The sequence below is a fragment of the Oncorhynchus keta genome, chromosome 34 (assembly GCF_023373465.1).
Source record: "Oncorhynchus keta strain PuntledgeMale-10-30-2019 chromosome 34, Oket_V2, whole genome shotgun sequence".
NCBI lineage: Eukaryota > Metazoa > Chordata > Actinopteri > Salmoniformes > Salmonidae > Oncorhynchus > Oncorhynchus keta.
Window position 1 is genome coordinate 42762348 of NC_068454.1, and position 26787 is coordinate 42789134.

Here is a 26787-nt window from a genome sequence, read left to right on the forward strand (position 1 = left end):
CTCCATCACCAACACCCAGGGTAGACCTCCCGGGATACCACAACATATACAGTGCCCGTCAAAAGTTTGGACACACCTGCTCATTCAAGGGTTTTTCTTCATTTTTACTATTTTCTACATTGTAGAATAATAGTAAAGACATCCAAAACTATGAAATAACACATGGAATCATGTAGTCACCGAAAGTGTATATATTTTATATTTGTGATTCTTTCAAGTAGCCACTCTTTGCCTTGATGGAAACTTTGCACACTCTTGGCATTCTCTCAACCAGCTTCATGAGGTAGTCACCTGGAATGCATTTAAATTAACAGGTATTCTTTGTTAAAAGATGATTTGTGGAATGTCTTTCCTCAAAGCGTTTAAACCAATCAGTTGTGTTGTGACAAGGTAGGGGTGGTATAAAGAAGATAGATATATTTGGTAAAATACCAAGTCCATATTATGACAAGAACAGCTCAAATAGGTAAAGAGAAATGACAGTCCATCATTACTTTAATACATGAAGGTCAGTCAATCCGGAAAAAGTTACTTCAAGTGCACTCAATAAAACCAAGTGCTATGGTGGAACTGGCTCTCATGAGGACAACCACAGGAAAGGAAGTCCCAGAGTTGCAGTTGATCTCAGAAGTTTACATACACCTTCGCCAAATACATATAAACTCAGTTTTTCACAATTCCTGACATTTAATCCGAATACAAATTTCCCGTTTTAGGTCAGTTAGGATCATCACTAATAGTAGAGAGAATGATTTATTTCAGCTTTTATTTCTTTCATCACATTCCCAGTGGGTCAGAAGTTTACATACACTCAATTAGTATTTGGTAGCATTGCCTTTTAAATTGTTTAACTTGGGTCAAATGTTTCGGGTAGCCTTCCACAAGCTTCCCACAATAAGTTGTGTGAATTTTGGCCCATTCCTCCTAACAGAGCTGGTGTAACTGAGTCAGGTTTGTAGGCCTCCTTTCTCGCGCACGCTTTTTTCAGTTCTGCCCACAACTTTTCTATGGGATTGAGGTCAGGGCTTTGTGATGGCCACTCCAATACCTTGACTTTTTTGTTCTTAAGCCATTTTGCCACAACTTTGGAAGTATGCTTGGGGTCATTGTCCATTTGGAAGACACATTTGCAACCAAGCTTTAACTTCCTGACTGATGTCTTGAGATGTTGCTTCAGTATATCCACCTAATTTTCCTTCCCTCATGATGCCATCTATTTGTGAAGTGCACCAGTCCCTCCTGCGGAGTCAATCACCACCTTCCGGAGACACCTGAAACCCCACCTCTTTAAGGAATGCCTAGGATAGGATAAGTAATCCTTCTCACCCCCCTAAAATATTTAGATGCACTATTGTAAAGTGGCTGTTCCACTGGATGTCATAAGGTGAATGCACCAATTTGTAAGTCGCTCTGGATAAGAGCGTCTGCTAAATGACTTAAATGTAAATGTAATGCAGCAAAGCACCCCAACAACATGATGCTGCCACCCCCTTGCTTCACGGTTGGGATGGTGTTCTTCGGCTTGCAAGCTTCCCCCTTTTTCCTCCAAACATAACGATGGTCATCATGGCCAAACAGTTCTATTTTTGTTTCATCAGACCAGAGGATATTTCTCCAAAAAGTACGATCTTCGTCCCTATGTGCAGTTGCAAACCGTAGTCTGTTTTTTTTTATGGCGGTTTTGGGGCAGTGGCTTCTCCCTTGCTGAGTGGCCTTTCAGGTTATGTCAATATAGGACTTGTTTTACTGTGGATATAGATACTTTTGTATCTGTTTCCTAAAGCATCTTCACAAGGTCCTTTGCTGTTGTACTGGGATTGATTTGCATTTTTCTCACCAAAGTACGTTCATCTCTAGGAGACAGAACACGTCTCCTCCTGAGCAGTATGACGGCTGCTTGGTCCAATGGTGTTTATACTTGCGTACTATTGTTTGTACATATGAACGTGGTACATTCAGGTGATTGGAAATTGCTCCCAAGGATGAGGTCTTGGCTGATTTCTTTAGATTTTTCAATTTTACCACTGAGTTTGAAGGTAGGCCTTGAAATACATCCACAGTTACACCTCCAATTGACTCAAATTATGTCAATTAGCCTATCAGAAGCTTCTAAAGCCGTGACATAATTTTGGGGAATTTTCCAAGCTGTTTAAAGGCACAGTCAACTTAGTGTATGTAAACTTGTGACCCACTGGAATTATGATACAGTGAGTTATACTTGAAATAATCTGTCTGTAAACAATTGTTGGAAAAATTACTTGTGTCATGCACAATGTAGATCTCCTAACCGACTCAAACTATAGTTTGTTTTCAAGAAATTTGTGGAGTGGTTGAAAACAAGTTTCAATGACTCCAACCTAAGTGTATGTAAACTTCCGACTTCAACTGTACCTCTGCTGCAGAGGATAAGTTCATTAGAGTTACTAGACTCAGCCATTGCTGCCAAAATATATGCTTCAGAGTTCAATTAATAGACACATCTCAACATCAACTGTTCAGAGGAGACTGCATGAATCAAGCCTTCATGGTTGAATTGCTGCAGATGAATCACTACTAAAGGACACCAATAAGAAGAGACTTGCTTGGGCCAAGAAACATGAGCAATGGACATTAGACCGGTGGAAATCTGTCCTTTATTTTTTTATTTTTGGTTCCAACTGCCGTGTCTTTGTGAGACGCAAAATAGGTGAACAGATGATCTCCGCATGTGTGGTTCCCACCATGAAGCATGGAGGAAGAGGTGTGATGGTATGGGGTTGCTTTGCTGGTTACACTGTCAATTATTTATTTAGAATTCAAGGCATGCATAACCAGCATGGCTACCACCACGCTCTGCAGTGATATGCCATCCCATCTGGTTTGCGCTTAGTGGGACTATCATTTGTTTTTCAACAGGACATTGACCCAAAACACACCTCCAGGCTGTGTAAGGGCTATTTGATCAAGAAGGAGAGTGATGGAGTTCTGCACCAGATGACCTGGCCTCCACAGTCAACCAACCTCAACTTAATGTATATGGTTTGGGAGTAGTTGGACCGCAGAGTGAAGAAAAAGCAGCTAACAAGTGCTCAGCATATGTGGGAACTACTTCAATACTGTTGGAAAAACATTCCAGATGAAGCTGGTTGAGAGAATGCAAGGTGTAGCTCCTTTGAAGAGTCAAAAATATATTTTGATTTGTTTAACACTTTTTTGGTTAGTTTATGATTCCATGTGTATTATTTAATAGTTTTGATGTCTTCACTAGTATTCTACAATGTAGAAAATAGTATTAAAAAATCAAAACAAAAGCCTTGAATGAGTAGGTGTGCCCAAACCTTTGACTAGTACTGCACATATATGGCTGTCCACTTTGGTGACATCACATCTTTAGTGACCTTTGACAGCCACAGTCAATCAACCCCAGCTTCGGGTCAGTCTCCATTCCCCTCACTTAGCTGGCTGACACCTTTTTAAATAGAATTTTACACTTTTTGAGAATTCAATATCAGAGCTTTTTTATTTTGTTCTATTAACTTTTGTACGTTTTCCTTTTTATGCTTGGTTTCATTGAATTATAATTTCACTTTGGATGTCCAAATGTGCAATAAACACATTTCAACAAGTCTCTTAATTAGTGAGTCTTCCTCTCCCCCTTTTTCTCTTTGCATCTCTCTCTCGCACTCTCTCGTTCCTTTCTCTCGTTTCTTTCTCTCGCTCTCCTTTGTCTCGCTCTCCTTTCTCACTATTTTTCGCGCTCTCTCCTTTCGCTCACTCTCATCTCTCTCTACTTCTACCCTTTTGTCTGATTACTCACCCTCTTTATATGTCACATATACCTGATTTTGTCATTGTTTCCCTACATACAGAGAAAGACAGAAAGGAAATATCCTTGTACAATTAGTCAGTGAATTGATTAGGCCCGTTGGCCTTTTGAATTAGATTCCAACATCTAGAAATGTTGTGATTAATACAATGAAGTTGTATTTAAAGCTGTCTTTCGTATCCTTTTCACTGTTGAGGTGATTTGGTGTCATGCCCTAGAGGACCACAATAGAAACAAGTCTCTCTCTCTTTTTGTGTATGTATCCTCGACAGTTGTATCTGTTGCCTGGTGTAACATATATTTTCAATTATCAAATCTACTGTGTAATTGTACAGGTGGCCAGGATTGCTTAGATATTGGTGGTACAGACCCTTAATGGCTTATTGACTGCACCAATACAATTTACATTTTGAGTGACAAAATCGGCTACATTAATTCATCAGATACAAATAAGCTTCTTTCAGACCATGAATTAATGTATTTTATTACAAAGTCTGCTAAATGACTTAAATGTAATGTAAATGTTATTACGGATCCCCATTAGCTTCTACCAAGAAAGCAGCTACTCGTCCTGGGTCCAGCAAAATTAAGGTAGTTATACATTTGAAAAACATTACAATACATTCATAACATATTTCGCAACATATTTAGTGTGTGCCCTCAGGCCTCTAGTCTACTACCACATATCTATAACACAAAATCCATGTGTACGTGCGTGTATAGTGCACATGTTATCATATGTTTGTATGCATATGTCTGTTTGTGTTGCTTCACAGTTCCCGCTGTTCCATAAGGTTTATTTTTTTATCTGTTTTCTTTATCTAATTTTAATGCTGGCATGAGTTACTTGATGTGGAGTGGAATAGAGTTCCATGTAGTCATGGCTCTATGTAGCACTGTGCGCCTCCCATAGTCTGTTCTGGTCTTGTGGGGTATGCATGGGTGTCTGAGTTGTGTGCCAGTAGTTCAAACACACAGCTCGGCGCATTCAACATGTCATTACCTCTCAAAAAAAACAAGTAGTTATGAAGTCGATCTCTCTTCCACTTTGAGCCAGGAGAGACTGGTATTGTTAGCTTTCTTTGTACATCCAAGGGCCAGCCATGCTTCCCTGTTCTGAGCCAATTGCAATTTTCCTAAGTCCCTCTTTGTGGCACCTAACCGTAAGACTGAACAGTAGTCCAGGTACAACAAAACTAGGGCCTGTAGGACCTGCCTCGTTGATAGTGCTGTTAAGAATGCAGAGCAGTGCTTTATGATGGACAGACTTCTCCCCATCCTAGTTATTGTATCAATATGTTTTGACCATGACAGTTTACAATCCAGAGTTACTACAAGCAGTTTAGTCTCCTCAACTTGCTCAATTTCCACATTATTCATTACAATATTTACTTAGGTTTAGGGTTTAGTGATAAAAATACAATGCTTTTAGTTTTTGAAATATTCCGGACTAACATATTCCTTCCACCCATTCTGAAACTAACTGCAGCTCTTTAAGTGTTGCTGTGGTAACTGATGTGTATAGTGTTGAGTCATCCGCAGACATAGACATACTGGTTTTACTCAAAGCCAGAGGCATGTCGTTAGTAAAGATTAAAAAAAGAATAGGGGCATAGACAGCTGCCCTGGGGAATTCCATGATTTTACCTGGATTTTGTTAGATAGGCTTCCATTAAAGAACACCCTCTTGCGTTCTGTTAGTGGTAACTCTTTATCCACAATATAGCAGCGGGTGTAAAGCCATAACAAGTTTTTCCAGCAACAGACTATGATCGATAATGTCAAAAGCCGCACTGAAGTCTAACAAAACAGCCCCCACAATCTTTTTATCATTAATTTCTCTCAGCCAATCAGTCATTTGTGTAAGTGCTGTCCTTGTTGAATGTCCTTCCCTACAAGCGTGCTGAAAGTCTGTCAATTTGTTTACTGTAGCTTTCTATATGGTCAAACACCATTTTTTCAAAAGTATTCTATGGGTTGTTTACAGGCTGATTGGTCGGCTATTTGGCCAGTTAATGGGGCTTTACTTTTGTTAGGTAGGGGAATAACATTTGCTTCCCTCCAGGGCTGAGGCCACGGTTTTTAGTAGGCTTAAATTTGAAGATATGGCAAATAGGAGTGGCGATATCGTCCGCTATTATCCTCAGTAATTTTCCATTCAAGTTGTCAGACTCTGGTGGCTTGTCATTGTTGATAGACAATGATTGTTTTCACCTCTTCCACACTTACTTTACGGAATTGAAAATTACAATGCTTGTCTTTCATAATTTGGTCAGATATGTAGTGTCAGTATTTGTTGCTGGCATGTCATACCTGTTTGCTGATCTTGCCAATTAAAAAAATCATTAATGTAGTTTGCAATATCAGTGGGTTTTGTGATGAATGAGCCATCTGATCCAATGAATGATGGCGCGACGTTTGCCTTTTTGCCCAAAATGTATTTTAATTAAGGTGATCCCAAGCTTTTTATTTTATCATTCTTTGTTTCATAGTGTAGTTTCTTCTTTTTATTCAGTTTAGTCACATGATTTCTCAAGTTGCAGTACCTTTGCCAATCGGTTGTACAGCCAGACCTATTTGCCATATCTTTTGGCTCATCCCTCTCAAACATACAATTTTTCAATTCCTCATCAATTCTCCGGGATTTAACAGTTTTTGCAGTCATTTTCTTAATGGGTGCATTGGGATGTGCAGCGTCTGGTTGCTCGCCATTACACACCACGGTCCAACCAATATTCTTCACATCAACATAGCAATCACTACAGAACTTATTGTATGACCTCTTATACACAATAGTAGGCCCAGCATTTGGTACTTTGGTTTTCCTAGATATGGCTACTATATTGTGATCACTACATCTGATGAATTTGGATTCTGCTTTCAAACTAATTTCTGCAACATTAGTAAAGATATGATCAGTACATGTTGATGATTTCATTCCTGTACTGTGTGTAACTACCCTGGTAGGTTGATTGATAACCTGAACCAGGTTGCAGGCACTTAGTTACAGTTTGAAGCTTTCTCTTGAGTGGGCAGCCTGAGGAAAGCCAGTCAATATTTAAATCACCCAGAAAGTATACCTCTATTGATATCAGATACATTATCAAGCATTTCACACATGTTATCCTGATACTGACTGTTTTCACTTGGTCTATAGCAGCTTCCCACCAGAATGGGCTTCAGGTGAGGCAGATGAACCTGTAGCCATATTACTTCAACAGTATTTAACGAGATCCTCTCTAAGCTTTACAGGAATGTGGTTCTGAATATTAACAGCCACACCTCCACCATTGGCATTTGTATGTTATGTAGATCTTATAACCATGTATTGCCACCACTATCATCAAAGGTATTATCTAAGTGAGTTTCAGAGATTGTCAGAATATAAATGTCATCTGTTACTTGCTAATCATTGATTTCCTGAACCTTGTTTCTTAAGCTACACATGTTAACGTAGGATAATTTTCTCTTTTCTGGGATGCTTGATTGCTTTACTGGGAAGCTTAGCAGAGGTAGACCATGCTTGGGTTATTTTTATTAGTGCAGGATGAGCTGCACACAGTGGACTTCCGACTAGGGCACACCACCTCAGTGCTAACAGTATTACTCTGGTTCATAGGCATATGATTACTGCATACAATACCTGTGGGATGAGCAGAGGCATTCAGGGCAGTAAGAGGGATATAAATTAGGTTACTTACATTGTGTCTTCCAATGCCCCTGGGAGAATGTAGATTTGCTGAAGCATTGTGACAACTCAGCAACCCAATGAGGAGGATTAAACGCGTTGGACTTGGGTCATTGATAATGAATTGTCTTAACACAGCCTTATAATGCTGTAAAAGGATCCAGTCACCCAAATGATTTGGGTGGATTTCATCATCCTTGTAAATACGAGCTTTGTTTCCGGAAGGTATCAAAATTGTCAATAAATGTTACACCCACCCAGCTGCAATAGTCTCGTAGCCAGTTATGGAGGGCTGAAAGTCTGCTGAGCTGTTCAATGCCATGATTTAGGGAGGGCAGAGGGCCAGATATTATGGGGCGTTTGTTGGTGTCAAGTAGAGACCCAATCAGTTCTTCAAATCCAACTTGAGACGTTCTGAGCTGCCCTTCATAATGTAATTTGACCCCACATGAACCATGACAATACAAGCCCCCGGTGACTCACTCACAGCCTCGGGAAGCAACCTGGTGATATCCTGAACTTTTGCCCCAGGAAAACACAAATGATCCTCTTGGATGTTTTGATAGGAAGCATTTAAAGATGCGATAGCCTCATAGAATCCTTATTCAGTTCAAGCAGCTTGGTGAAGAAAACACAAATGTCTTCACGAAGAGTAATAAATCATTTCTTTAGCTGCATCAAGTTCTCTACATTTTTCACAAATGAAGGTATCCATCGGACCTTTCCCCTTGCCGGCAACGAATATGTCGCGGATTATACATTTAATAGCACGCAAGTCCCCCCAGTAGATTCAAATCAGTTTTGACCCCCCCCCCCCGGATACTTAGATGCTCCCTCTATGGCCTCGGACACCCCCACCAGCCCCCCACAACTGTGTTGTCTGTCTCTCGTTGAATGTGAAGAGCGAGAGAGGAGCGCGGGGGTGATGTTTGGGTCGGTTGTCAGCTGTTCCTTGCTACACACTGGCCCGGCTGCATGTTAGCGTTCTGTGTAGCCTCTCAGAGCTGTGTTGGGCGTGATAAAACAGTTAGAATAATACTGTTAGAAAACTGGAGATTCTCTGCACAGCCGCAGGTGAAGGATTCATCTATCGGTCTTGTCCTTGTCCCCCCCCCCCTCCCACAGACCAAGGAGACCGACACCCTAACCGGAAGGCGCGGGGCCAGCTGAGGACTAAAATAGAGTCTGGGGAGGGGACCATTCCCGTGAGGACCAGCAACACCATCCAGACATGGGACGGGGTGCTGCAGGGAGAAAGGCTGCTGACCATGTCCTGCAGTGACAAGATCGCAAGGTAACCTGGCCGTCGTGGGTCCCTTTTGCGGTCTCTTTCACCACATATTCTTCCCCAAAGCCAACAAGATTGTGAGACACCATGTGGCATTGATAAGTGGTATGGTCCAGGTTGTTTGAATTTAGGAATTGAATTGGACATTAAACAGAGTGGATATGAATTTGACTCCAATTCTTGCCCATTACTTACTTAATCCTTAGTCAGTAAGCTGCTCTTATGGTCGATACAGCTTTATTTTACGGCCCGCCTGTTAGGTTACTCGTATCTGTGTAAAGGTGTCCGTTACACCCATTTAGCAGATTCTGCGTTGCCTTTAATGCATAGGAATAGATTCATCCATGATTAATACAGATTTGGTCTTGACTTGCAATTATTTTATGTGTTTTTGGCTAGTTCTGTTTAGATTGGCCTATGATACAATGCAGAAATTTCATCCAATACATAAGAACAAAAATAATCTTGTTAAAATGAAAATAATGGTTTTCTAGAGCAGTTAGTCTTTGCTTTATATGTGATAGCACTTATTTGCTAGGCGTTATGCTGTATATCCCACTTCAGTCAGGCCCAGTCTCATTTGATTCAGGCAATGTCAGGGACAGCTGAATCGATGGGTCCAACCCAGGTATTTTCGCAGACACCCCACACAGCCCTGCTTACTGTCCACAGTCAAGGCAATGCCAACAGGAGATTCACACACCTAATGATTTTGAGCATGCAATAATGGCTCCGCTATTATACTATGTAACACAAAAATCTAAGTCAAAACAGAACACGATGACAAATAGCATGTGCACTAAGCTAGCCTAGCTTATAGCGTGATTTAGAGCAAGGCATAGAAAGTGTCACCACTTTACAGAACAGACTACCCTCCAGTTCTCTACACAACACGTTCTCTCCCAACATGACCATGGCAACAAAAAGGTAAAAAAAATGAACTTCCTACTATTTCTTCCGGAAACTAATGATTAATGACTTGGCAATGGCCATTTAGCTAAATGAACTAGCGTTGTTTCACCTAGCCCTCAGTGTTCTTTCCCTGTGGTTTGTGGTTTTTTTTTTATACACCATTCCCCTCTGATTACATGGCCTGCCCGCGGCACTAATGCACAATATGGAGGCCTAGTTCTTCCTGTTCCCGGCTAGTTAAAGGGCCTCATTAGAAGTGCTACTCTCCAAATAGCAACTGAAGGCCTTCAAAGCCCCAATCACTTCAGTGTGCTGAGGGAGAGTAGTGATCAAGTTCAAGTGTGTGTGTGTGTGTGTGTGTGTGTGTGTGCGTGCGTGCGTTCGTGCGTGCGTGCAAGTTCATGCATGTGTATGGCCAAAGAGCAGAGCACTATTTTTGTCTGATTAGGTTCTTTGATTGTGCGCCCCAGAACCTCCATGGTCACTGGCACTAGCTGCTATCCATAAAGGGTTAAATCACGTTCAACAAGTAATGTGGGTGGGAGGAAGGACTGAACAACAGTAATGATACAGTCCAACAATCAACCCCCATTGCATATGGAAGATGTCCCTGCTGCGGGCTAATGGAAAACTGAAGGTCTCCTAGCCTTGTCTGACTGCGACTCCAGTCTGTGTCTTAATTTCACACACTCTCACACACACTGCCTCGGGTCAGGAGGAGACCGGAGCAGCAGTTATCAGAGCTGTTTGTCAGAGTCTCGTTTCTGACGTCTGGTAATGGTATTTTTACTCCCGTCTGCCTGTGTGTCCTTTTTGAAGTCGTCTCTCTCCAAGGCAATTGGCATAAACACTTTATAGAGTGTGGAAGGAAATTGATGGGAAAGACTGCACTGCTAATGTAACAACAGCGAATGTAGAGTGAAATAAATCAAATTGGATATTTCAGAGTCAGTGCCCATTCCTAAGTTGTGTGCATGCATTTGCACGTGTGCATGAATTTGTGTGTTTCTGTGTCTTTGTGCGTGTGTGTGTGCACTTGTATGCATGCATGTTTGTGGAAATGTGTATACTAAACGTGTGTGCTCCTCTGTTGCAGATGGAACGTGGTGGGCATCCAGGGCTCTCTGATGAGCTACTTCACGGAGCCCATCTACTTCTCCAGCATCATCCTGGGCAGCCTGTACCACGCCGACCACCTCTCCCGGGCTATGTACCAGCGCATAGCCGACATCGAGGACCTGCCCCAACAGTTCAGCCTCAACAGGCCTCTACTGAGCGGTCAGTACCCTTCACCTTTACACCTGGACTCTTTTGCACCCCTAATACTGTAATGTCTAGACTCTCTTACACTCAGGACATTGTTAATAGGGGGCACACAAAGGAATTTAAAAAATAAAATAAAAAATTTTGCAACAGAAAACAACATTTTGTCCAGGTAGTCGCTCCCTGTTTCAGTCCCCCCTGTTTTCATCTCTTTGGGGTCGAATGAACACGACATGTGCGTGGACTCTCGTGCCAAGGAACACACACACACTACACTAACTCATGTGGCACCGCATGCAAACACATTCAAACACTCCAATACTTTCAACATTGTTTTTAGGTGGCTTGGAGCAGACTAGTTGTCCTCTGTCTTTTTCCCTCACACTTTCCCTGTGAAGCCTAATAAAACCGGACACTGTGACTCTGTGTGCTAGCCACACAGTAGGCACAAGGGTAAACACCAATTATGTATAAATGTCTATGGAAAATACCCAGCAGGAAAACAAAGGAAAATGCTGCACACTGCTGTTCATGCTCCCAGGTGATATTTATTTCCAACGTTTCGACCCAGCAGGACCATGGGTAATCAGATATGATTAGAGGTTCCCAACCTTTTTTCCTCAGAGCTTCCATATTGAGAGAGCCTATATTAAATACCCCACCAGCTTGATTTTGTTCAAATTAAGGGAAATAGGAAATGTTCTGTTTTGAAGCTCATTTCTATTTAATTTAACAAGACTCTTGACATCTTTTAGGTCGACTAGTTAACCCTTTACACTCATGGGAAATGTTTCCGTTAGGCGTGTGCATAACCATGGTAGCAATTGAAAGGGAACAGTTTGGAGACGATGGGGAAATGATTATACCACTGCTGGCTTGCTTCTGAAGCTAAGCAGGGTTGGTCCTGGTCAGTCCCTGGATGGGAGACCAGATGCTGCTGGAAGTGGTGTTGGGAGGGCCAGTAGGACGCACTCTTTCCTCTGGTCTAAAAAATATCCCAATGCCCCAGGGCAGTGATTGGGCACTGCCTTGTGTAGGGTGCCGTCTTTCGGATGGGACGTTAAACGGGTGTCCTGACTCTCTGAGGTCATTAAAGATCCCATGGCACTTATCATAAGAGTATGGGTGTTAACCCCGGTGTCTAAATTGGCTAAATTCCCAATCTGGCCCTCAAACCATCACGGTCACCTAATAATCTCCAGTTTACAATTGGCTAATTCATCCCCCTCCTCTCCCCTGTAACTATTCCCCAGGTCGTTGCTGTAAATGAGAACGTGTTCTCAGTCAACTTACCTGGTAAAAAAACGGATAAATAAATAAAAATTAGACCAAAGGTGAGAACAACAGTCTATCTGACAGAAGACTGAATCAAAACATTACTCTGTTAATTTTATGTGCATTTTAAATTTACTGTACTTTTTGCCACATTTGTTGATAACGAAATCTGAAAACACTGGATACATTCAGTAACATGATAAGAATATTCCGGGAGAATCTGCGGTAGTTGCAACATATTACATTAAAATGACAAGGGTTTGAGTGAAGGACAAACTGGTGTCCCCAAATAGCCACACACTTCTCAAAAGTGTGTGTAGTTCCTAAGTTATTTGAATGACTTCTTGACTCAAAGGAGAGTCTTCCAACTATAAGGTACTTGCTCTCGTTGAGGAAATGGAGTAAGTAGATGTGTATTATAATTTCTTTAAACAAGACCCTGCATCCCCGCCATAACACACGTACTGTTGTTGTTTACCCAGTATAAATTAGAAATCACAATCTGGGTCAGGTGGGCATCATTTGACAGCTTCTTCAATTGCCAACATGATCAGCTAAGTTATAAAATACGATATTACAGTGTTAGGCTTTCACAATGCAATTCAGGAATGTCGATCACATATTGAACATAAATATATATGCAACGTGCAACAATTTAAACTATTTTACTGAGTTACAGTTCATATAAGGAAATATAAGGCCTTGCTCGACACTGGGTGGGCTTGTCTCCCAAGTGGGTGGGCATATGCCCACCCACTTGGGAGACTGGCCCACCTAGTGTCGAGCAAGGCCTAGCCAATCAGAATGAGTTTTTCCCCACAAAAGGACTTTATTACAGACAAAAATACTCCTCCAGTTTCATCAGCTGTCTGGGTGGATGATCTCAGATGATCCGGCTTCTTCATCTGCTGGATGTGGAGGTTCTGGGCTGGTGTGGTTACATCTGGTCTGCGGTTGTGAGGCCGGTTGGGCGTACTGTCAAATTCTGTAAAACGACATTGGAGGCGGCTTATGGTAGAGAAATTAACATTAAATTATCTGGAAACTGCTCTGGTGGACATTCCTGCAGTCAGCATGCCAATTGCACGCTCCCTCAACTTGAGACATCTGTGACATTGTGCTGTGTGACAAAACTGCACAGAGTGGTCTTTTATTGTCCCGAACACAAGGTGCACCTGTGTAATAATCAGCTTCTTGATATGCCACACCTGTCAAGTAGATGGATTATCTTGGCAAAGGACAAATGTTCACTAACAGAGTTGTAAACACATTTGTGCAAAACATTTGAGAGAAATACTCTTTTTGTGCATTTGAAGCATTTCTGAGATCTTTTATTTCAGCTCATGAAACATGGGACCAACACTTTACATGTTGCTTTTATATTTTTGTTTTGTATAATTTTGGTGCACATAGAATGCTGTCATGAGTGCATTCAGGTGACAGGCTCATTCTGTTCAGAACAACCCGGGGTATGACTACATGTCATCTTGTAACTATACATCAAACATAGTGATCATAAACTTGGACACTGTATATGACATGAGTTTTATGATGTGGAAATGTGAAGTGCACATTGTTTGGCTTGCTTGTATGACATCAGCGGTATTTAGTATAATGCTCAATGTCTCATATTTCAAAATACATAGTCCTCTTAATTTACAGCATTTCCCTCACTCGGACAACAGCAAATTTGCAAAAGCTGCCCAATTAGTGGGAGGAATCGGGGCAATGTCCGGGAGACCCATGAGGCTGCTCACAATTGGCCCAGTGTCGGCCGGGTTAGGGGAGGGTTTGGGCGGCATGTCCTTGTCCCATCGCGCTCAAGCGACTCCTTGTGGCGGGCGAGGCGCAGGCACGCTGAGTTCGATCGGCAGTTGTACAGTGTTTCCTCTGACACATTGGGTGCGGCTTGTTTCCGGGTTAAGCGAGCAGTGTGTCAAGAATGCCTCTCTCCGTACGGATGGCTCTCTCCGTATGGGAGTTGCAGCGATGGACAAAGACTAACTACCAATTGGATATCACGAAATTGGGGAGAAAAAAAACAATTGCTCCTTGACAAACTGCTCGCTTAACTCGGAAGCATGAAGACTGCCCTGAAAAAAGTTTAGGGAAAAAAATTGTATCTGATATGATGGTCTCGGGCAGGGGCGTAGCCAGTATTTTTTGGGGGGGATAGGCCTAGAAAAATTTGGATAGGCATTTTTTCTACTTAATTTATTTTGCGACATGCACCATATATTATTTCGTAATACAATCATTTTATACTAGTACATTGTACTTGGAGCAACCTCATTACATATACAAATAATTACCTATCCCAGCATATTAAAATAAGACAGTAACTTTAGACCAGTTGCCAACTTTCCAGCATAACCCTCGTCCTCAGACGCACTTTAATCTCGATGGGCAAACAAGCCTATATTTGATGTTACAGTTTCTACCACGGCGGGCAGTAGTACTATAACATGGTACCTTACCTTTAGTAGACGTATTATAAGGCGTGACCTACATCCCAAGTCGCAGACGGCAAGGCTTTGAGTTGAATATGGTGATGATTTCATCAAAATCCAATGCATCTGTCAATTCACGCTCAAAAGACAGCAAACTGAAGTGGTTCAGCCGGGCGCTTGTCATTGATATGCGAAGACAATTTCTTTATGCTAGTTGTTGTTGAGAAAAGTCTCTCCACACTGCATGATGCCATTGGAAGTGTGACAATGATCCTTAACCGAGATGGTATATTAAGGAAAATATCATCAGGGCAGCTGTCAAGTACACTCTTTATGGAGGGAAAGTCTCTCTTTCCCACATTCATTTTGCGACATCAACTGCCGAATTAAAACAGTGGATTCAGCATCCTCAATTGATTTTGCATAATGATCGCATGTGGTCTTCAGCTGCTCTTTAAGGACGCAGGTTTGGGATTCTTTGGAAAAGGAGGCTGCCGCTTGCGGGGTCCCGTATGTGTCTTCTTGAAATCTTGAGTTCAACTCCGTAATCTGTCTGTCTAGAATATTGTTCCAAAGTTGCCTCAGGTCACTGTCCCTCTTGATGCTGGATGTTTTCCCTAATGAAGTTGTGACTACACTGGCTGCCAATTATACAGGCAGTTTTCGCTGCTGTGATGCGCTCACATCCCAATTACTGATATCATGCTTAACCGTCATCTCTTCAGTTAACTCGGGGAGACTTTGATAAAGTTCTCAAGCTATCTCTGAATGTAGAAACGCTGATTTTTTTTAAAACCAATACAGTCCTTCACAGATAACGTAGAGAGCTTTGTAATCCCTTCGTAGCAAAACCACTAGGTGTCAAACTATTTACTAAACGTGACAAACGGGAATAAAAACGTATTGTTCTGGATTTGTTGTAAGAGGGCATCGACTTCTAATTTGGTTTGTCCACAAGTATCTGAAAACTCTGCAAGAACCTCTAAAATGACATCTAGCAGTCCCGACACTTTTGCCGCGGTGCACAGAACCAAACGGGACGGTCGGAGTTGCAATGCGCACATACCGCTTGCTTAAATGTTTGCTTTAGTAGGACATGTACCCCTCCTCATTTCCTTGACATGACTGAAGCGCCATCGAAACAAAAACCCTCACACTGAGTGGGATCCAACTCCAGGGGTTGCAACACTTCCAAGTATTTTCCGAGAAATTCCTTGTGCAAACAAATCAGCGGTTTCCATAAACCCAACATCTATTTCTTTAATCAATCCAGCATGATTGTATCGGATGCGCACAGGAATAAGTTCTCATTTAGATTGATCTTTATATTCATCTGCTCGTATGGCAAAATACGTGGAAGGCACAGCATGAACTTAATCGTTTATCCTCCAAGGTGAACAACGATGCTGCACACTCCAGCAACTCGTTCGGAATTTCGGGGCTAATAAGCGTGGCATTGCGCGGTAGCTCATTTAAGCCTGTTTTTGTATTTCTGAGTCATACTTTGAGATGAAATTCAAACAAGTTACCTTTGTTGATTGTCTCTTCGGTTTCTCTATGCTCTCTGAGTGGAATATCCTGCTGTAACACGTGCACGGTTTCTTTCTATAAAATCTATGTTTGCATCACCATGCTTTGTAGGATTCAAATTTTTTGCAAGGGCTCTAGCATGTAATTTGCTAGTCTCGTGATTCCAGCAAGCATTTCTTGTGAATTTCCAGTTTTTAAATCCATCTTGTATGAATCTGAATTCAACATTTGCCCCAGGTTGACAGGCTGGTTCATCAACGGCAGACAAAACTGTCGCTGGATCGACTGCAGGTTCACCCCCGCCCGCAGCATCAAGAACGAGAGGAGACAGTGGGGTAGGCAAGCATGCCTGGCTCAACGTGGCATTGGCAGTTGTGATGGCGATTGCAGTTGTTTCTATCGTGACACCACCTGTTACTGTCTCATTCTGGATGCTATCGGCGGATTGATCCAAATGATTTTATGGCACACACTCCTATTCCTCCAGACATTAAAAACAAAAACTACAGTAGCAATCGACATTTGGTTTGCCATTGCTAGAACTACTAAATTACCTTAGCTGGTGGGTCAATTTGAGTAGGCTAGCGTTACAACGTTTAGCCATATGACATTGCCAGGTTGTTGAAGTAAACCACGGTATGGGAAAAAAACATGTGACCAACCGTCGGAAGCCAACTTGATTGTCGCGGACTATTTCTTTGTTACATTATAAAATTATCCATAGAAAATAAATCTCACATGCTTTTCTTTTAAAAATGTAATAAAATAAAACAATTTGTATTGAATAATTTCTGGGACAATTATTGGGTAGGCCTGAGATCAGTGGCTACGCCGCTAGTCTCGGGTATGTGTAATTATAACTGATTTGTCCATAAGGACCAATGCAGACCCAGTAGAGAAAGATAAATTACATGTAGGAGATTATCTAATCAATAGATACAGTTGAAGTCGGAAGTTTACATACACTTTAGCCAAATACATTTCAACTCAGTTTTTCACAATTCCTGACATTTGATCCAAGTAAAAATCCAAGTAAAAATTCTGTCTTAGGTCAGTTATGATCACCACTTCATTTTATCCCTATCCCTATTGAGCAGTAAATGGGCTATCAACCAGATTACCTTTTCTCCGTATTCCCCAAGGTGTCTACAGCATTGTGACGTAGTCTTACGCATTTATGTTGAAGAATACCCGTAAGCGGCTACATTGCGCAACTGGTCACCTGATGGCTCCCAGAGTGATTCTCGCGTAAAATACAGAGGTAGCCATTATTCCAATCGGTCCTACTGAAAAACCAATTGTCCCGGTGGATATATTATCGAATAGATATTTGAAAAACACCTTGAGGATTGATTATAAACAACGTTTGCCATGTTTCTGTCGATATTATGGAGCTAATTTGGAATATTTTTCGGCGTTTTCGTGACTGCAATTTCCGGGCGATTTTTCAGCCAAATGTGAAGAACTAGCGGAGCTATTTCGCCTACAAAAATAATATTTTGGGAAAAAAGGAACATTGGCTATCTAACTGGGAGTCTCGTGAGTGAAAATATCCGAAGCTCATCAAAGTTAAACAATTTAATTTGATTGCTTTTCTGATTTCTGTGACCAAGTTACCTGTTGCTAGCTGGACAAAATGCTATGCTAGGCTATCGATAAACTTATACAAATGCTTGTCTAGCTTTGGCTGTAAAGCATATTTTGAAAATCTGAGATGACAGGGTGATTAACAAAAGGCTAAGCTGTGTCTCAATATATTTCACTTGTGATTTTCATAAATAGGAATATGTTCTAGGAATATTTATGTCCGTTGCATTATGCTAATTAGTGTCAGTCGATGATTACGCTCCCGCACCCGGGATGGGGAGTTACTAGAGGTACACCCTCCACTGGAATACGTATTTATGCCTCCCATCCATCTAGGCCCCTGCTTGGAGAAGCACATGTCCTGTGGTAGAGTTGAAGAAGCTTCATCCTGTTTTTTGACTACCATCTCTGACGGACGCTGCTAGGGCAAAGATTTATACGTCTCTGACCCTTCATGCCCTCGCTTGTCTAGTAAATGCTTGAGTTCACCACACTCACATGATGAGAAGCTTTCACTGAAACCTGAAGACTCATGTTTCCTTTAGCGCTAGTGCCTAAAGCTTGAGATCAGAGGGATAACATGGGCATGAGTCGCATGTCCAGTCCTATGTATGATTCCCACTTGGTCAGACGTGCTTGTCTTTAGAAAGGGAATTAGCTACCGCTTTCACAGCTCATCATGTCCTGTAATCAATTCCCAGTGGCTCCGACTTGTATGCTTACTGTTATAAAGTGGAATTGGCCACTCACTCTATGGTTCTATTTGTGATTCCAGGCATCAGCAACGCGGAGGCGAGGCAGCCGGGCAAGGCACCCAATTTCAGCGTGAACTGGGCGGTGGGCGACCTGGCGCTGGAGGTCATCAATGCTACCACGGGCAAAGACGACATGGGGCGCGCCTCGCGCCTCTGCAAGCACGCCCTCTACAGCCGCTGGGTTCGCCTGCATTCCAAGGTACAGAACAGTCCGACACACACCACATCACATCAGCACTGCACACAGACGGTGTGAGCAGCACAACACATTTAACACCAGCTGAAACACAGATCAAGTCACTACTCAATATTTGATTCAAAGTAGTCTTCTTATCTCAAAATCTGTTTGCTTCCCCTTCCCCACCCCAGCTGTCATCCACACTGAGGATCAAGGTGTCCAAGCCCAGCTCATACCACGACGCCAAGCAGGCGGCGGTGGAGTACCACAACGCCAAGCAGACTCTCATCAAGGTCTTCCACAAGTCGGGCCTGGGGGCCTGGGTGAAGAAGCCCATCGAGCAGGACCAGTTCTCCCTCAACTCCTGATTAGGGGGTTAGGGGAACCTCATAACCCAACCCACTGCACCCCAACCACCTCTCGAGGCCTGAGAAAAGAGGCTCTTCAAAATTACCAGCCACTGAGACTTTGTGTCTGTGTGCGTGTGTGTGTGTCTGCGTGCGTGTGTACCTCGTGCATGCGTGTGTGTATGTCAGTCTTGAGTGTTTGTGAGAAATAACGCATGTGGTTCTGGCCACCTCCCTCCGTCCCAATCACTCTGCTCTCGTTCCTCATGGCTGTGATGTCATCACTCTGTAAAACGTTCTTTTTTTTTTTTTTTATCGATGGTACTCAATGTTCAATCTGCCCTTCTAATCACGAAGTCTTGCCATTTTTAACTGGAATCGTTTTTAGTCTTTGTTGTTTTATTTGCAAGACTTTACATGAAGTTGTCCAAACACCATGTAGTTACTATATACTTATTTCTGTAACCAGAATGTAGAATGTACAACGATTCTATTTCTACTATACAGTTAAATGTAATTACACTAGTATAAACCCAAATGCCATGTGACTTTTTAACCTATTGTAGAATTTAATCTTTTTAATGTCTTATTTCATTACAATATAGACCCTTTATTATAAGCACGTATGATATTATGCTAAATGCAAATCCAAAATGTTGGTTACAGTCATTCAATCATTATTCATTTGAAATCTCTCCTTTTGGTCCCGTTACATCTTATTTATTTATTTGTTGGCATTTTTGGTCATTCAATTACATTCCCATTCCGTACTTGAACATTGGGCCCTGGCGGAGGCTGTCAACGATTCCCCTCGAGTCCTTTGACCTTGGGGGGGTTGAGGAGAGTTGTGGATGTGCTGCACGTTTTGTCTTGTTGAAGTAAGCCATGGCTTTGCATGGGAATGGTGTCAGAGTTCGGCGAGTTGATTCGGTAGAGAACCAACAGGGATCTGCTCGAGTGATTTTCTTTTCCCCCCCTGCACATGGAGCTTTGAATCATGTTTCTCTCTTTAATGTGTTTGTTTTGTTTCCTGGAGGGGGCTTGTTTTTTTTAGTATTGCAACTTTGGACTTTTTTGTGTTTGAGAGATGGATTATACTGCAACTGAATAATGACAGGAATTCAGTATTTCTATCAATGACGCTGCATAGGGGCTACATTACACCTCCTTAATAAGCATGATCCTCATGGACATTATGCATCCATGCCCTGGGCATTTATAAATGCTTATGTCAACAACCTCGGATCGATAGGTCATGGTCATGCCACACAATACAAGTCTGGTGACATAACACATTTTATGTCAATCTGGGGTTGTTATGAAGGTGTAAAGTAGGCCATGTGTCATGTAATTCATAGAGAGCTGGGAAATGCATGTCTCCAAGAGCTTATGTCGTCATTTAAACAACTCTTGTAAGCAACACGATTGTTGATTGCTCATTGTGTGAGTAAACTTCCAAGGGAACACAAAGAAACGCATGAGAGATTTTACAAAGTTGAGTTTGGTACCACCCACTCAATGACCAATCCGTGTTTTCTCAATCCAAGTCCTATTGGTCCGATTCCCTGGGTGTTCTGTAAGCCCTCTTCCCCACCCTCTCCCATGTGTTCATCTTTTCTATTTCAACTATTTCTACAACATGATAAACTCTGGATGCCAGTAATGACAACTTTCTAATGTATTACCTGTGTGCTCTCCCTTATAGGCTGGTCATATACCTCTAATATCAGCATTGTACATGGCCAATGACAAACCACAATGTAAACGGACACACTGCAAAGGAATGATTATTATGAGGTATTCTTTAAGTTGGTGTATTTTTATATCTGATATATTTGGTTCAAAACAGCAGGGGAAGATGCTTGGAGTCCCAGCAGTGTGTGTGTTGTATGTACACTACATGGCCAAAAGTATGTGGACAACTGCTCAGCGAACATCTCATTTCAAAATCATGGGCATTAATATGGAGTTGGTCCCCCCTTTGCTGCTATAACAGCCTCCACTCTTTTGGGAAGGCTTTCAACTAGATGTTGGAACATTGCTGCATTCAGCCACAAGAGCATTAGTGAGGTTGGGCACTGATGTTGGGCGATTAGGCCTGGCTCGCAGTCGGCATTCCAATTCAGCCCAAAGGTGTTTGATGAGGTTGAGGTCAAGGATCTGTGCAGGCCGGTCAAGTTCTTCCATACCGATCTCTACAAACCATTTCTGTATGAACCTCGCTTTGTGCATGGGGGTATTGTGATGCTGAAAAAGGAAAGGTCCTTCCCCAAACTGTTGCCACAAAGTTGGAAACACAGACTCGTCTATATTGTCATTGTATGCTGTAGCGTTAAGATTGCCCTTCACTGAAAGTCCGGAACTAAGGGACCTAGCTTGAACCATGAAAAACAGCCCCAGACCATTATTCCTCCTCCATCAAACTTTACAGTTGGCACTATGCATTGGGGCAGGTAGCGTACTCCTGGCATCCACCATACCCAGATTTGTTCATTGGACTGGCAGATGGTGAATCGTGATTCATCACTCCAGAGAACGAGTTTCCACTGCTCCAGTCCAATGGCGGCGAGCGTTACTCCACTCCATCTTACGCTTGGTGTTGCGCATGGTGATGTTAGTCTTGTATGCGGCTGCTCGGCCATGGAAACCCCCCAACAAAGTTATTGTGTTGACGTTGCTACTCGGGGCAGTTTGGAACGTGGTAGTGAGTGTTGTAACCGAGGACAGTCCCGTTCTGTGAGCTTGTGTTCGCAGTTGTTGTTGCTCAGATATTCCCACTTCACAATGACAGCACTTACAGTTGACCGGGGAAGCTCTAGCAGGGAAGAAATTTGACGTACTGACATGTTTGAAAGGTGGCATGCTATGACGGTGCCACGTTGAAAGTCACTGAGCTCTTGAGTAAGGCCCTTCTACTGTCAATGATTTTGTCTATTGAGAATGCATGGCTGTGTGTTCGATTTTATACGCCTGTAAGGAACTGGTTTGGCTGAAATAGCCCGAATCCACTAATTTGAAGTGATGTTCACATACTTTTGTGTGTATATAGTGGATGTCTAGAGTAAGGAGATTGTGTGACACTGCTCGATAAATGTCATAAATGAGATTGCTGTTGAATCTGCACCAAAGATGATGTCCTTGTGTGTTTTTCTCACACATGTCTTTGAGCAACAACAAAGGAAAAGGGGGAAACATTTTTTTAAACGTGTTTCGCACACACCAATTGCTGGGTATAATATTGCAATGTTTTTGTACTTTCATTTTATCAATGTATTTTTTTTATTTGTATAAAATGATGGGTTGTATTCTGTTGTATTCCAGCTTTGTTGTGGAATCTTTCTTGTCGGGCTCTTTTGGTATTTCTGTAGCTGTCGATTATCAAGGTGTTATTATTGTGAACCTCTGTTCTATTGCTATGGAAATGATGCGATATACTGGTTAAAAATGTGATGCCTGTGCAACTCTTCTTCCTTCACTGTCTAGTTCTTGTTCTCCCTCCATGAAACTGCTGGGATGTATTTGATTTGTTTTTAGTTTTTCATTTGAACTCTTAAAGGTCCAATGCAGCCTTCTTTTTTTTTTATCTCAAAATCAAATAATTTCTGGGTAACAATTTAAGTACCTTTTTGTGGTTATTTTTCAACCACCAGCTAGTTTTCAAAAAAATAAACAAAAATAGAGTATTAGCAAAGAGTTTTTTTTAAGCAAGAATCTTGCTAGGACTGTCTGGGAGTGGTCTGAGTGGTGCGGGGAAAACTCACTGTTATTGGCAGAGAGGTTTGGAACTCTTATTGGTCTATTAACTAACTTGCCGCCCGTTGACATCACCAGGCAGGCCAAAACTCCATCGCACCAAAACGGGCAGAAATTGTAGGCAGTCTTTTGAATTAATTTAATTAATTAAACCGCTCTAATACTTAAAGGGCATTATCAGCATTTTCACAATTTCACAGTATTATTCCAACCTCAGTGTGGAAATATATATATAAAACACAGAAAATCTTGTTTTTGACTATACTGGGCCTTTAAAAAAAAGCTAGTTCCTGTTCCTTCACTGCAGCGGCCAGAGATGTGCTACTAATTGTTGAGCAAATGTCCTGTGTCGCTGTGTCCTTGTGATACACGTATGTTTTGAATTGTCTCTGAAAGGCCTCTTTACCTCATACCTCTGCAGTCACATTGTGACACCCCCCCCCCCCTGAAAAGATCCAGGTCATGAGCAATATGTCCCCCAACACCCCTTTAATGAGGCCCCAGGAGGAACGGGACCAGAAAGAATGGTTCCCCTCCCCCTCTGTTCCCCCCTTCGTCGTGCTCTCTTTTAAAACTGACTGTTTGAAACTTCTTCTTTTTTAAAGCCTGCCTGCTTCTCCATAGTATGGTTCTTATTTTTTGGACTGCACTAAAGATGTCAATTGATGATGTCATGACACAAACCGTCCCCCAAAATGGACAGGTCGGAACTATTTGCAAGAAACTGAACTGCTTCCCTATGACCGAGTGTTCCCAGCGGTCTATAATCCCCGTTCGGTCGGCCGTCCTAACCGCCTTGTGATTATTTGGTGACTGTTCAGTGGTCCCGGTGTGGTCCACTCGGGGTGGTCAGAGGACTCCTCTACTCTCCTCTCACCCCACATCCGCTGTGCAATCTCCACCTGGACCACCATCTTGCATGTGCTCCCACACTGAAGCTGCACCTAAAGCATGAAGACATACTTTTAAAGTACTCTTATGTAGAAAAAAAAACTGATAAATAGATATATAAAATGAAGGAAAATAATAATAAAGGAGACCTTAGTTTACTTTTGCAGAGGTTGTCATTCTTTGTGTGTGTGTGTGTGTAAAGTGTGTGTGTAAAGTTGTATACTGTTGTTGTGCAAAAAGTATTGAGCACATGAAACACACAGAATCCTTATCAGCAAGCAGCATCTCATCTAACCTTAAACTTTCTCCACCAGCCCACAGAGTTGAAACTACACCAGATCTAAATTAAAGAGATACGTATAATGAACCAAAAAAATAAACGCAACATGCAACAATTTCAAAGATTTGACTGAGTTACAGTTCATGAGGAAATCAGTCAATTGAAATAAATTCATTAGGCCCTAATGTATGGTCACAGTTACCTTAAAAGATATTCGCCTCAGGATCTCATAACGGTATTTCTGTGCATTCAAATTGCCAACGATAAAATGCATTTGTGTTCGTTGTCTGTAGCTTATGCCATAAGCATATGATAACCCCACCGCCACCATGGGGCACTTTGTTCACAATGCAAACCACACTCGCCCACACAACGCTATACACAGGGTCTGCGGTTGTGAGGCCGGTTGGATGTACTGCCAAATTCTCTAAAATGACATTGGAGGCAGCTTATGGTAGAGAAATGTATGTTACATTCTCTGGCAATAACTCTGGTGGACATTCCTGCAGTCAGCATGCCAATTCCACACTACCTCAAAACTTGAGACATCTGTGGCATTGTGTTGTGTGACACAACTGCACATTTTAGAGTGGCCTTGTCCCCAGCACAAGGTGCAACTGTGTAATGATTGTGTGGTTAATCAGCTTCTTGATATGCCACACCTGTCAGGTGGATGGATTATCTTGGCAAAGGAGAAATGCTCACTAACAGGGATATAAACAAATTTGTGCAAAAAAATTGTCTTTTTGTGCATGTGGAACATTTCTGTGATCTTTTATTTCAGCTCATGAGACATGGGACCAACACTTTACATGTTGCGTTTATATTCTTTGTTCATGGAACATAGAAGTGCTATATTTCTTAAGAGAACATTGAAATAGTTACTCTGTAGTCAATCAGTCAGTCAAGCCTGAGTCAATCAAAGTGAAGCAGGATTAGTGGACAAGGGCATTCCTTCCACATGTTTTATCTCCAAATAGCCACGGAGATCAGGTAAGACCATCAAAAGGTGATGCTGTGACAGTTCTCTGTGTGTGTCTCTCTCTGACTGTGTGTGTGTGTGTGTGTGTGTGTAGTCGACAGGATCAAATCAAAAATCAAATTGATTTATATAGCCCTTCTTACATCAGCTGATATCTCAAAGTGCTGTACAGAAACCCAGCCTAAAACCCCAAACAGCAAGCAATGCAGGTGTAGAAGCACCGTGGCTAGGGAAAAAGATCCTAAGAAAGGCCAAAACCTAGGAAGAAACCTAGAGAGGAACCAGGCTATGAGGGGTGGCCAGTCCTCTTCTGGCTGTGCTGGGTGGAGATTATACAGAACATGGCCAAGATGTTCAAATGTTCATAAATGACCAGCATGGTCAAATAATAATATTCACAGTAGTTGTCGAGGGTGCAGCAAGTCAGCACCTCAGGAATAAATGTCAGTTGGCTTTTCATAGCCGATCATTAAGAGTATCTCTACCACTGCTGCTGTCTCTAGAGAGTTGAAAACAGCAGGTCTGGGACAGTACCACGTCCGGTGAACAGGTCAGGGTTCCATAGCCGCAGGCAGAACAGTTGAAACTGGAGCAGCAGCACAGCCAGGTGGACTGGAGACAACAAGGAGTCTTCATGCCAGGTAGTCCTGAGGCATGGTCCTAGGGCTCAGGTCCTCCGAGAGAGAGAATTAGAGAGAGCATACTTAAATTCACACAGGACACCGGATAAGACAGGAGAAGTACTCCAGATATAACAAACTGACCCTAGCCCCCTGACACATAAACTACTGCAGCATAAATACTGGAGGCTGAGACAGGAGGGGTCAGGAGACACTGTGGCCCCATCCGATGGTACCCCCGGACAGGGCCAAACAGGAAGTATATAACCCCACCCACTTTGCCAAAGCACAGCCCCCACACCACTAGAGGGATATCTTCAACCACCAACTTACCATCCTGAGACGAGCCCGAGTATAGCCCACAAAGATCTCCGCCACGGCACAACCCAAAGGGGGGCGCCAACCCAGACAGGAAGATCACGTCAGTGACTCAATCCACTCAAGTGAACCACCCCTCCTAGGGACAGCATGAAAGAGCACCAGTAAGCCAGTGACTCAGCCCCTGTAATAGGGTTAGAGGCCTCAGTAGAGAGCGGGGAACCAGCCAGGCAGAGACAGCAAGGGCGGTTTGTTGCTCCAGAGCCTTTCCGTTCACCTTCACACTCCTGGGCCAGACTACACTCAATCATATGAACCACTGAAGAGATGAGTCTTCAGGAAAGACTTAAAGGTTGAGACCGAGTCTGCGTCTCTCACATGGGTAGGCAGACCATTCCATAAAAAGATGGGTAGGAGCAAGCCCATGTAATGCTTTGTAGGTTAGCAGTAAAACCTTGAAATAAGCCCTTGCCTTAACAGGAAGCCAGTGTAGGGAGGCTTGCACTGGAGTAATATGATCACATTTTTTGGTTCTAGTCAGGATTCTAGCAGCCGTATTTAGCACTAACTGAAGTTTACTTCGTGCTTTATCTGGGTAGCCAGAAAGTAGAGCATTGCAGTAGTCTAACCTAGAAGATACAAAAGCATGGATGAAATTTTTCTGCATTATCTTTGTACAGAAAGTTTCAGATTTTTGCAATGTTACGTAGATGGAAAAAAGCTGTCCTTGAAACAGTCTTGATATGTTCGTCAAAAGAGAGATCAGGGTCCAGAGTAACGCCGAGGTCCTTCACAGTTTTATTTGAACGACTGTACAACCATCAAGATTAATTGTCAGATTCAAAAGAAGATCTCTTTGTTTCTT

The 26787-nt window shown here is 42.4% G+C and overlaps 1 protein-coding gene across 9 annotated transcripts in view; it reads left to right on the plus strand.

Moving 5' to 3' along the window:
- The window catches only part of LOC118367173 (double-stranded RNA-specific editase 1-like), a 186669-nt gene extending 162789 nt beyond the window's left edge, over positions 1–23880 (plus strand). For all 9 annotated transcript variants that reach the window (XM_035750284.2, XM_035750285.2, XM_035750286.2 and 6 more), the window contains 4 exons: positions 8619–8787; positions 10790–10971; positions 18574–18752; positions 18923–23880. In XM_035750284.2, the coding sequence (XP_035606177.1) occupies positions 8619–8787; positions 10790–10971; positions 18574–18752; positions 18923–19099 (707 nt within the window). In that variant the 3' untranslated portion in view covers positions 19100–23880. The remainder of the gene's footprint in view (positions 1–8618; positions 8788–10789; positions 10972–18573; positions 18753–18922) is intronic.
- The last annotated feature ends 2907 nt before the right edge of the window (positions 23881–26787 follow it).